Source organism: Schistocerca cancellata, chromosome 4 (assembly GCF_023864275.1).
Source record: "Schistocerca cancellata isolate TAMUIC-IGC-003103 chromosome 4, iqSchCanc2.1, whole genome shotgun sequence".
Lineage (NCBI taxonomy): Eukaryota > Metazoa > Arthropoda > Insecta > Orthoptera > Acrididae > Schistocerca > Schistocerca cancellata.
In genome coordinates, this window is record NC_064629.1 from 181,959,447 (window position 1) to 181,972,259 (window position 12,813).

A 12,813-nucleotide genomic window follows, 5' to 3' on the forward strand; every position below is an offset into this window, starting at 1 on the left:
TTTTCCGTTGCCCAATAGTGCATATTATGCTGTTTTACATTACCTCTATTTGTGACTGAAGCTTCATCACTAAATAGAACTCTTGAAAACACTTGTTATCGTTTCGTAATTTATTTTGTGCCCAGTGTCAAAAATTTACACAACGATCAAAATCCTGCACCATGCAATTCCTTGTGCACAGAAATAGGGTGAGGGTGAAATGTATAATGTTGTACAATTCTTAAATCCGGCGTTTTTTAAATTCCCGGTTCCCGCTCAGTTTGTCTGCTACTGGTGTGCCGATTAGCCTCAAATGCAGCTAAAATACTTATTTGGGCATCTTCACTTGTTGCAGTTCTTGGTTGTGTCTTCTACTTTGGCTGAACACTTCCAGTTTCTTCAAATACATTAACTATCCTATTAAAGTTCTGGTCACTTGGATGATGTCTGTCAGGATAACGATCAACATACGTAGCACAAGCTTGGGGGGCATTTCTGTCACAATAGCCATAAATAAACACCACATCTATCTTTTCTGCTACTGTTAAACGTTCCATTTTAACAAGATGATGTCTTCTGCACAATTATTATGACTGGACAATCGTATTATCGTGACTAATTTAAGTAATGAATTGCACACATTGATATTGGGTGCATTGCTACATTTGTGAGAATGTTACAACGCCATCCATCATAAAGTGAAACAAAATTTCAAAATCAATAATTCCTATTTATCTACTTACTACACGAATATGTAATAAAAAATGAAGGTACCTATTTAAAAAATGCAATTTCTATCAATTTGACAGGTGGCAGCGCCATCTAGTGGGCCACCCATAGCGCCATCTGTTTCCCCCCGTCACGCTCGAACAGATTTGTGCTTCTTATTTTCTCGTTTGATGCTAATTTCGTGAGATATTTATCCCGGTCATTATCAATGGACCAACCTGTATATGATAATTATCTTTACACTTAGTACTGTAGTTATATGTATTTTGTTCATCTAAGCTGTACAGTTTATATTTATGTACACAATAGTTTCATTTGTCAGTATCCTTTGAATTTATTTCCACAGCACTGTCTTGGTTTCCAGTGCATTTAATCATTCTCTTTTGGAGAGTAAGTAATTTGCTTATGTGTCTATTAGCTGCACTGCCCCACTTGGGTATACAACAAGAGATTTGTGCATAAATTAGAGCATGATACATTTTTAGCAAAGTGTCATGCTCAACAGCTTGTGACACTTTTCTAATGAGAAATATATTTGTGTTAATTTTTGAGCATATTTGATCTATATGAGTCTTCCATGTCATGAGACTGTCCACCATCAATCCCAGAAACTTACTGCAATGAACTTTTGAATTGCTGGAGCCCCCAAGTTTGATATCAAGATCATCTGCTTTAACTGCCCCATCTACTTATATTCTCATGTAAGTTGTTTCACTTCTATTTACGAAGAGGTTGCACCCCTCTCCCACCGCCCCCCCCCCCCAAGAAAAAATATTTGTATGTCCTATCCATCTCTAAGCATGTCCTGATTTCAATGTCCTTTGCAAATTTACTTGTGATTAGTACAGATGTGTCATCAGCATCCATGATTACTGTTTCATTTACAGCTTCTGGCATGTCATTTGCATATAGAATAAAAAGTAATGGTACCAATACCAAACCTCGTGGTGCGCCAGTTTTACCTCTTTGAATGCTTAGAAGACATTGTCCAGTCTGTTGCTGTTTCTATATTTATCTCTATGCATTCTTGCCTATTCTTGATAGATATTTTGATAATTATTTTGCTCTACCTCTTATGCCATATTGGTTAATTTTTTGTAACAGGGCTCTGTGACATACACAATCAAAGGCTGTTGGAAGGTCGAAGAAAAAATTGCAAACTTGTTCCTGTTTTCTAATGTCATGACTACATAAGCTGTGAAATCTGCCACTGGTGTCTTTGTAGAGCTACCTTTTCTGAAACCATGCTGTGTGGTACTTATTACATTTTGTTTCTCTATGAAATCTACTGTCATATCCTTTATGTCTGTTTCTACAATTTTGGACAGTACAGATGTGACTGTAATAGGTCTGTAGCTACTGGGATTCAATCTGTTTTCCACTTTATATATCAGAATTACTATGCTTTTCTTTAGGCAATTTGCAAATATTGTTTCTTGTAGTACTTGATTTATATACAGTGAATGAGGCTTCCTTATGTATTTAGAGATATGCTTAATTATTGTAGGAGACATTTCATCCAGCCCCTCTAAATTATTATTTTTTAAGGATCTAATTATATTTATGAATTCTGACTCATCTGCAGATGCTAGGAATTTACAGTCTGTTACCGTCTTGGAGCTTTTTTTGTTGTGGCGGCAGTGCCGCAAAAATGCGTGAACGGTCGTCCCAAGTTCGCTGCGTCAGACATCCATCGGCGTGCATACATGCCGATAGGCGAAATTCTGGCAATGTGTGGCGCGCACGGATGCGGGTCAGCCAAAAAAGCATCGGCAGTGCGAACTGAGCAGCCGTAAGCACAGACACGTTTTTCGAGAGTCTTTAATCTGCGAACCACGTGCGCCATGCTTAACGCGAGCCCCCCAAGTTTGTTTGGCGCTCTCCGTTCGTTTCCGCCTTCGCTTCGTCGCGTCCGTGAAACACACGGCGCCCCGCGATTGCGAGAAAAGTTCCATTTATTTCCGGACACGCGTTCACTGTCCTCCCTCGCTCACGCGATAGGACGCGAGGAGTGTACACCCTCCGGGGTCGGTGTTCGAGTGGAACTGTTATGCAAACACAATTATCACGATCGCCAGTTATTGAACATTGCGATCTCATTTCATTCTTGTCACTTGTTCATTTACTCATTTGGTAGAATAAATTCGTTTTCGGCAAGTGTACTTATCATTTCCTGTTACCACACCGTCACCATAGCCTACATCCTGAACAAAGTGCGTTGGTGCACAGTAAAGTCGGCTCACTAAACGACTGACATGTAATTGGCGATACCCATACGTTCCCGCTTCAGTGTTATTTACTATTTGGATGTTTTGGTTTCTCGCGAACCATCCACCACATTTATGTAGTTCTGATTGAAAATATCCGGTACTTCATACGAATCATTTAGTTGTGTGCCCTCCTTTGGAAGTGTGGTATTTACATGAGCTGGTACTTCTGTCTCTCTCCTGTTTGTGTTTATATGTTCCTATACAGTTTTGGAGACATTTGAGGAAGTTTGAATTTTGTGCTTATAGTAGCTGGCTTTTGTTACCCTTTTCATCCTGCTGTAGGCTTTCTTTGCGTATCTGTGGAGCTTACCCTTTGCTAAAGATTTATCCTCCTGATAATTTTTATATACTTCTTTTAATTCTTCTCTACTCTGAATAATTTTTGCTGTGACTCAGTTATTACTGAGCCTTTTTTTTGTACTTTCCTAGAGACGAAAGTAACGAGTAATGATACATTTCTAATGAGTACTATTGTTTTTCACAGCTCTACTGAGAGAATAGTTTAACCGATCTTGCTTATAGTTGAAATGTTTTATTGCCTACAAAAACATATGGCGAAATGGTATCAGGGCTCTTTAACTTGCTGGTAATAGGAGACATTTCGACTTCTGAATAGTTTCTCATCATTATTATTGTTGTAGAACATTCGATAATGATTTTCCTTCCAGAAAGACATGAGATTTGAATATAATCTGTATTAACTAGAACCAACGTCGATCCAAAGTCCTCGAATATTTCCTTCAACTTGTGTCAGCAAACATCAGGTGTTACCGTCAGTTTTTGGGTAGTGTTTGCGTATAATTGACTCTGACTTCACAATTTTTATGGTGACGCTGAAGAATGTAAATGGAGCCCCGTAATTTGAATGTGCTCGGCTTCAACAAACGATGGAAATTGATTTTAGCCGCACTGCTTGAGGCAGATAAATTACATCACTTTTAACTGCATTTAAAGAGACGGAAGTACACAGGTGTCCCTTTTTTTTTAAGTGTATGATGCTGTATGGTTCTCGGTTTTGTACTCGATTACTTTTTGGTTCCCGAGAATGGATTGCTCGATTCTTCAAAGTTTTCGGTTTTGCATATCTCTATCCTCAATGCAAGTTAGAACCAGTGAGTACCGTTGGAAGTGCTATGGAAGATATCACACTTTGATGCCGAGACTCGAGAGTCAATGTGTTTGTGCTGTGGACCTGCACAATGTACACAGTGTAGGTGGAATTTCGGTTAGTAGTGAGGCTATTTTTGTTGATTGAAGTTGTTAGCTGTTGTAGAACTGAGAAATAAATACGCGCAGTACAGTATATAGTGTTTCTGGAGAAGAATGGCGACTGTGACGGATGACACTGGGAAATCGGAAGAAAAGTTGTCTGATAAAGAGCTCGCTGACGATGTGGACGATGGAGAGGTGGAAGAAGGAGCACCCGATGCCTCGAAAAAGAAGAGAAGAAAAAAGAAGAAGAGGAAAGCAGGTACATATCAACATAGTGAAGGCTATGCGTAACTGCGACATTCGACGTGATTATAAGCTTTCGAAATAGATGTTTATTTGCACTTGGGATTTCCTGCTGCTGTCTGATACACGTTTCGACGTGACAGTTAGTTATATATACATGTAAATCTTTTGCGTCCGTATTGACAGTGCCATTTTTGTGTGAACGGTAGTAGCTCATTCAGTGGATGGCAGATCCATCGTGTAAGAAATGTGCAACACTGATTGAAACATTGTAGAATTTCAACATTGTCATCCAAGTGGAAATCTTGAGCCAATCTTTAAATATAATATGCCATACATTTCCAGATTTCAAATATGAAAGAAGGTGTAGAAGGTTAACACAGACTTTGCAGACATGATTTAGTTTTTAAACTCGGTAATGACACTTTTCTGCATTTGAAGCTACTTTAAAGATTTTCTGGATTGTTTAGGGTGATAGAGCACAACAAAACCAAGGCAGTGTGGAACATAAGGGACGAAACAAATCGACAGCCACGTAATCATGAAAACACTATCCTGATCCACAACAACACCAGAGTTACTAATCCACAAGAAATTGCAAAAAATTTCAACAGTTACAATGAAAATATTGTTAAAAATCTGTTACAAAGCATCAACAAACCCACACCCAACGGACAAAACAAAATAACAACTCCTGAAGAATCTATTTCTTCTGGGAAACTACTGAAGAAATTGTACTAAGTGCAAAGTACCTCAAGAATAAATTCTCATCTGGAATCTATGACATCCCAGATTTTATCGTCAAAAACTGCATAAATAAAATAGCTCTCCCACTCTCGAATGTGTACAACTCATCGTTGATGGATCCAAAATGCATGAAAGTGGCTAAAGTCATCCCAATCCTTAAGAAAGGTAAAAAACTCAATGCAGAAAATTAGAGACCCATATCGCTATTACCTGTGTTTGGTAAACTTTTGGAGAGATTAGTTCGCCAAAGACTAATAAATTTTCTTGATAAGAACCAGATACTACCTGATGCCCAGCTCGGTTTCAGAAAAAACAAATTCATGACAACTGCCATATATGAGTATTTACACTCCACCCTAGATGCTCTAGACAAACACGAAAAGCAGTTGGGTCATTCCATGTCAGTTCAACCAGAGGCTCCAGCTCATAGTCTCAGATTTGACTGAAATTCAGTACACTAATTCTACCATGTGTGGAACGCTCGTGTACAAAGTATTAGTTTCCCCTGCCAATTAGTTCCAGAATTATGACTTGTGAAAGAAGGTGGCGTGACCCTGAAATTGCAACCCGCATCTGGCAATCTATCTACAGACCCAACTTCGGGTCTTAATAACTTTGGAACTATTCCACACAGTCCAGTGAAATTTTTACAACCCAGTAACATCCATTTAGAGAACACATTCCATGAATCAAAACACCAACAACATATTCCTGAGGGAAAATAAAAAATTAAAAAATGTGATTTAAAGAATGTAATACATTAAAAGGTACATATTGTAGGTGCCCTCTATGCCAAATATTATTCACTCAAAAAGGGTATAAATTTTTTTATGGTAAGCTTAATGTGGCCTAAACACACACAGAACTCATCTTGCTCATATCAGGCACAAAAAAACTGAGTTACATGCACATGAAAATATAAAAATTTGAAAAATTACCTGAAAAACATGAATTTTCGAAGTGTGGTAGCACAAAAGGGACAAGTGGTATCCAAGCCAATTTTCACACACTGCATAATTAGACCATAATGATATATATCTCAAAATTTCAGCATGTTATTGCAAGACATTTGTGTACAATGGAAGTTGACAGACGTATTTGGTGATGTGGCCATTGTTCCACAACACAATTTTGTAAAAACATATCATAAACTGTTCTGCCTCTTCTTATTCTCTCCCACAACTGTTTAATCACTAAGCAACAACATATAGACAGATTATCACAACCTATCATTAATATTTACTGCACCTTAACTGCTAAAAACCTGTTGATTTTGCTTCAAACAGAAGTTATCCCACACTTTAGCTACTGTACTCTGTACATTGAGTGGCAAATTGTACTGTCTTCCTGACACTGTGGTAGGAACTGGAACTGTCATAAGAATATGTTCGAAAGGAATCCAACACCTGTCTGCCAAATGTGGCCAATGAAATGATCTTGCTGGTCCTGCTGGTGTCATGAAGTTCACAAATACATCACCTTCTGCTTCACAGCACTCTGCAACACATCTTAAGTACAATTTGTCATCATAAACAGCAATAACATAGCAACCTGGTTGTCTGTTGCTGCTTTTGCTTCTGAATCCTGAGTCAGACACACTGTGAATACACATGTTGTGCATGAACCTATAATTATAACCGGACAGTCTGCTCATCTGCACATTGTGAGAGTCTGCTGGAGAGAAGTGATGATGGCTTCTTGTGTGTGCGACAGTTTTAACGTATTCTAGTCTGCATTTTAGCAACTCTTCGACTGATTTCACCTCATCTTTCAAAACATAGAATGATTGTATGCGAAAGATATTTTTCTGTACCCAGGTAAATAATTGAAGAAGTGTTAAAATGTGACCTTCTGTAGGGTGCTGCAGACTAGCTCGTGATGCCATGCACTTAATGGTATCACCAATACCATCACATACATTTTTACCATGACTTGTTGCAAAAAAATTCCATTCTGTGAATCTGAAAATCATGGTAATGCATGCATAAATTTTTGAGATTTTTACAGTTTTTGTACTGACTAGCTGCCCCATCACTGAAGTATTTAGCAAAATGTATGTGAAGCAGCGTGTTTTTCACATATGCCATGACAGTGCGAATGTGGGCATGAACTGCAATGGCATCATGAATTAAACAATCGCTAAAAACGCACAGGTTCATGACAGACACATCACCTGATTCACCTCTATAGCAAATCGCAAATGGCTGGAGAGTTGCTTGACTGTTGTCCCAATGACATCCTTGAATGGCATCTTGAACTATAAATGCATAATTTTCGGAAAAGTCTAGTATTACTATAATTTCATCTTTTTTCAAATTATCCTTACAAAACTGGAGATAAGCCAGTTGCTGTGTGGGGTCAGTTTGTCCGTTTTTTGAGGAAATACGGAAGCGTCCGATCCCGCCCGTCTGCTTTGACCCATGACGTCACAAATATGGCGGAAACAAAAACAAACACACACACTTTCCACAAGAAGCCTAATGACACTAACGGGACAAGTGCGGGAAATGGGGTGTTTTGGGTGGGGGGCAAACTAAATATAAACAAATTTAGACGCCTTGCATAGCTACAACGTGTAAGTGAAGACAGCCATGCATGAATACCCACCCACCTCCCCAGGGGTCGTAACCCCTGCAACCCATAGAAGATAAAGATGCTTCAGTAGCTGATTAATGTTTTTTGTCTTTTTTTTTAAAAAAAAATCTCGCGGGATAGAACGAACAGATCAGAAAGATAAATATAATAAACTAAAATAGAAATTGGAGGAAACAGATAATTAAAATATGTAATAAGCGTTTTTAAATTAAAAAAAAAAAATCTCACGAGATAGAACGAACAGATCAGAAAAGTAAACAAAATAAGATAAAACAGAACTGGAGACAGCCACACTCAAACCAAACTCCGCGCCGTCATGACGTCACACATGACAACACCATTACGTCACGGGTCAAAGCCGACGCGTGGGATCGGACGCTTCTGTCGACCCTTTTTTGACAACACATTTCAACAAAACTTCCACTGTACTTTGCTTTGTTTCAACACTTGTGCGATCCATGTGTGTCCATTGTTTCTAAGAAACAAGTTCATCGTCATCCATAAGGCGTTCACCATACAGTTTTTCATGTGTTCTGCAAGATTTCCCCTACCAGGACACTTTTCCTGTGTATTATGCACTGGTAGGAACTGATATCACACACTAGCAGCTTCATTGCACCTTTCTAATCCAGATCAGAATCCTTTATAGCAGCAAACATCAGCTTAGCATTTTGATGGGTCTCACATACGCAAACATAGTTCTTCCTCTTCCACCATTAGTGTGACAGCTATTTTGTGTTTTAATTCCATTTGAGCTTCTTGTAGTTTTCTTCTACCATAGCTGGGCCTGTCTTTTTTCCCAACTTTGTATGTCTTCATGGGAGACAAACCAAGAGCAGTCACTGAAGTATTTAATTGCTCATCTGCTGTGGTTGTGGGTGGCTGATACTCTTCATCACTGTCATGTAAATTATCAGAATATTCTTCATTTTTTAGCTGTGTAACACACCTGGAATACAACTTTTGCCCTGGTTTCATGTTAAGTCCCGTGCAGTGATTCACTTTCAATATTGATTTTATATCAATTTCTCTGTGGCTACACTTTACTGTCTTCTTATGAACCCAAAATGGATCAAAACAACAACTTTGTAGGAAAGAATACTTATCCAGAAACACTTTCATATGATGATAACAAACACTAAAGTTTCCTGGAACTGTACTTCTTGTGCTCACAGGGTGTATCCCGGATCTCCATAGCAACAAATCTTGGCCCGATTCATCCAGATCATACAGTACAAAGTGAATGTCACATTTTGTTCCATATGTTGTTTTATGACATTCAGATGCTTGTGCTCTACCAATACTGCAACTTGTTTGAACAAAAGCACCGCTAGTGCACTCTTCTGCCTCCATACTGACTTTCCACAACACAACTGACCAGTTTGAACTAGAATCTTAAAAACATGAGTAACCTTTAATTGTTGCTTGTTTCCTTTGTTGTTCCTGCCTAACAATGACTCATTCTGTCCCTGAAAACTGCAGTTGTTTAACTTTCTGTTGCCTAATGGTTCCCAACAATTGCTGCAGCTTTATCTGAAACAAGCTGTCTGCATCATCACTATTATTTGCTAAATCGTGTTAAAAGAAACGTAACCAAATACATCTCTGTCAGCTTTTATTGTACACAAATGCCTTGCAATAACAAGTTGAAATATTGCTGCATATTATATTATGGTCTACTTATGCAGTGTTTGAAATTTGGATTGGATATCAATTGTCCCTTTTGTGCTACCACACTTAGAAAATCCATGTTTTTGAGGTAATTTTTCAAATTTTTGTAGTTTCGTGTACATGTAACTTGGTTTGTGTGACTGATATGGAGAAGATGAGTTCTGTGTGTGTTTAGGCCACATTAAGCTTACCACAAAGAAACCCTTTTTGAGTGAGTTATATTTGACGTAGAGGGCATCTACAATATGTACCTTTTAACATATTACATTTTTTAAATCACATTTTGGAATTTTTTATTTTCCCTCACAAATATGTTGTTGGTGTTTTGATTCATAGTGTGTGTTCTCTAAGTGGATGTTACTGGGTTGTAAAAATTTCGCTGGACTGTGCGGAATAGTTCCAAAGTTATTAAGACCTGAAGTTGGGTCTGAAGAGAGATTGCCAGATGCGGGTTGCAATTTCCAGGTCACGCCACCTTCTTTCACAAGCCATAATTCTGGAACTAATTGGCAGGGGAAACGTAAAATTTTGTACATGAGTGTTCCACATTTGGTAGCATTGGTGTGCTAAATTTCAGCCAAATCTGAGACTGTCAGCTGGAACATTTTCTCAAATTGGTTGAATTGACATGGAATGACCCAGTTGGGATCTTCCTAGATTTGTCCAAGGCATTTGATGTCATAGACCACAAGATTCTTCTCAACAAACTGGAGTTATATGGCATCAAAGGCACCCCACTAAACTGGTTCAGCTCATACCTGACAAATAGGAAACAAAAAGTGTCAATAAAGCTTAACAATTAAGGACTATTGCAGTATTACTCAAGGTGTGCCCCAAGGCTCAATACTTGGACCAATGCTCTTCCTTGTGTACATGAATGACCTACTGTCAAACATCAATGCCAGCACCAGTACACTCTTCGCAGATGATACCAGTATCCTCATAACATGCAAAAATGAACATGAACTCCAAAAGGCCATAAATGGAAATACAGACGAACTTGATGATTGGTTTGAGAAAAACAAGCTCATAGTTAACACAAAGAAAACCGCTTACCTCAACTTCCCCTAAGATCAAAAAAAATTTTGCCTGATGACCATTCCCAAATATCCCCAAATACAGAAACAAGATTTCTAGGCCTATGGATTCAGGATAATCTGAAATGGCAAGCACACGTTAATGAAACTAATAGTAAGTTAAACCAAGTGTGCTATGCGCTATGAATACTCGCATACTGCACAAGCTCAGAAACTATTCACACAGCCTACTATGAACAATTCCACAGTGTGATGCAGTATGGTATTATATTCTGGAGAGACTCTACACATAGCCCAAACATTCTCCTCACCCAAAAGAGAGCTATAAGAATAATGAATAAGGCAAAGCCGACTGATAGCTGCAGACCTCTCTTCCAAAAGTTGCTCCTCCTACCCCTTGGCAGCCTGTATATACTAGAACTATGCAAATTTGTAAAAAGTAATATTACAAAATTTAATAAAAATGTAAATGCCCATGACTGCTACTAGACAGAAAATGAAACTCCATGTTAAAGAAATGCGCACCTCTGCCTTTAAAAACCCTCCCTTCAACAAATGCATTAAAATAGACAATAACCTGCCATCAGAAAAAAAAACAGTAAGTCCCTGACTGTATTTAATAAAAAATTAAAATCATTCCTGCTTGAACGTTCTTTCTACAGTGCAAGTGAATTTCTGCTCCACATGGATGGAAAGAAACATGAAACAAATTGCAGCAAAGAATTTTGTAAAGAGTAAAACATTAATGCAAGCATGTGCAAAAATCTTGCATCTATATCATCTGCTACTAAGCAAATTTAGTGTAGAAAGAATATCCAACCAGGTACTGTTGTATATATGTGTGAGAGGAATACAGCACTAAAATACAAATGTGTAACTGAGTATGTAATTTGTGTATTCATAACTTCTCAGAAAACATGTATGTAAGCTCATGTTTGTGTAAACTTTTGGCGTATTACATGCCAGCAAATTATCATAATGTCCAACATCAAATGTATGTTTGTGCATCACCATGTGCATATCATGTACATTCATAGGCTAATAAATAAATAAATATTTTTTGTATGAATCAGTACTCTGTAATCGTTCAATTGTTCAGGAGCTGCTGCAGCAGCTGCAGATGCCACACCTGGAGATATCCAGGGAGAAGATGAGGACAAAATAGAACAACGTTTGAGGGATATGAGTATCAATGGATGTATTGATATACTTGCTGGAGCTGATTCTGCAACAACTTCACAGGGGAACAGTGTGGTGGCAGACACGACCTCTGAAGGTATGAAGAGTACCTCAAGCATATTTTTTAGTTAGTTTCATGTTCCCTGACTAATTTCTAAGATTGATCATAATGATGTAGAATGATTCATTTTACATTCACATCTCAAATTATTTTGTAATTGCAGCTACATGATAAACATTTGTAAGCTTTTGTTTAAATGTACAGATGTTAGTTGCTATTCCTACCCACCACCTTTCACACATCACAATAATAGAAATTCTTCTACAGAATAAGAGGAGTTGTCAGGGAGAAACAATATCAGTTTGTTTTCAAATTTAACTTGCTCTCTGTCGGTCATTTTATATCCGTGGGTAAGTCATTAAAAATTTTGATGGTGACATTGTGCACCCCCTTTTTGTGCTTAAGATGACATTAAATTGGAGTAATGAATGCCATTTTTCCTTCTAATATTGTAATTATTTACATCAATGTTCCTTTTGCTGCTGGTGATTTTTACAACAAAGTTCATGTGGGAATTAATATACTTTGAGGCAGTAGTCAAAAATCTCCTTAAGCAGTTGTAGACAAGATGATCGTGGGTGAGCACCTCATATTATTCTTACAGTATGGTTTTCCTCAATGAACAATTTCTTCAAAATAGGGCACTGCAGAACTTTATTCCATATGACTTATTGAATGAAAATTTACAAAATATGTCAACTCACTGATTTCTCTCTCCCCAAGATTTGCAATTATTCAAAGAGCAAATGTGGCTAAGCTAAGTTGATTGCCATCAATGTGGACGCCTAAAAATTTTGAATGTTCCACTCAAGTTGTTGTTCCCTCGCCAAATGTTAGACGGGGCTGTCAGAGCTTGAATATGTTGTCTTTTTGAAATTGAGAGTGAGACCATTTGCAGAAAACTGCTTGGCATTAGTTTCAAAATCATTATTTACCATTTCTTCTATTGCTGTTTGTATGTTTGGATTGATTAGAGGTCAACCGAAAGGCCATATACCACTCATTGTCTTTGACTCGTGATGTTGTGTGATGTCATTGAGGCATGGTGTGTTTTAAATGGATTGTGTTTGCAGAGGGTGTGTTGGAGTAA

The 12,813-nt window shown here is 38.0% G+C and overlaps 1 protein-coding gene across 1 annotated transcript in view; it reads left to right on the forward strand.

Moving 5' to 3' along the window:
- Positions 1–4,129: 4,129 nt before the first annotated feature.
- Positions 4,130–12,813, forward strand: part of LOC126183659 (methionine aminopeptidase 2-like) — a 128,725-nt gene continuing 120,041 nt past the window's right edge. The window contains exons 1-2 of the mRNA XM_049925804.1: positions 4,130–4,449; positions 11,583–11,759. Of these exons, the coding sequence (XP_049781761.1) occupies positions 4,302–4,449; positions 11,583–11,759 (325 nt within the window). The 5' untranslated portion in view covers positions 4,130–4,301. The remainder of the gene's footprint in view (positions 4,450–11,582; positions 11,760–12,813) is intronic.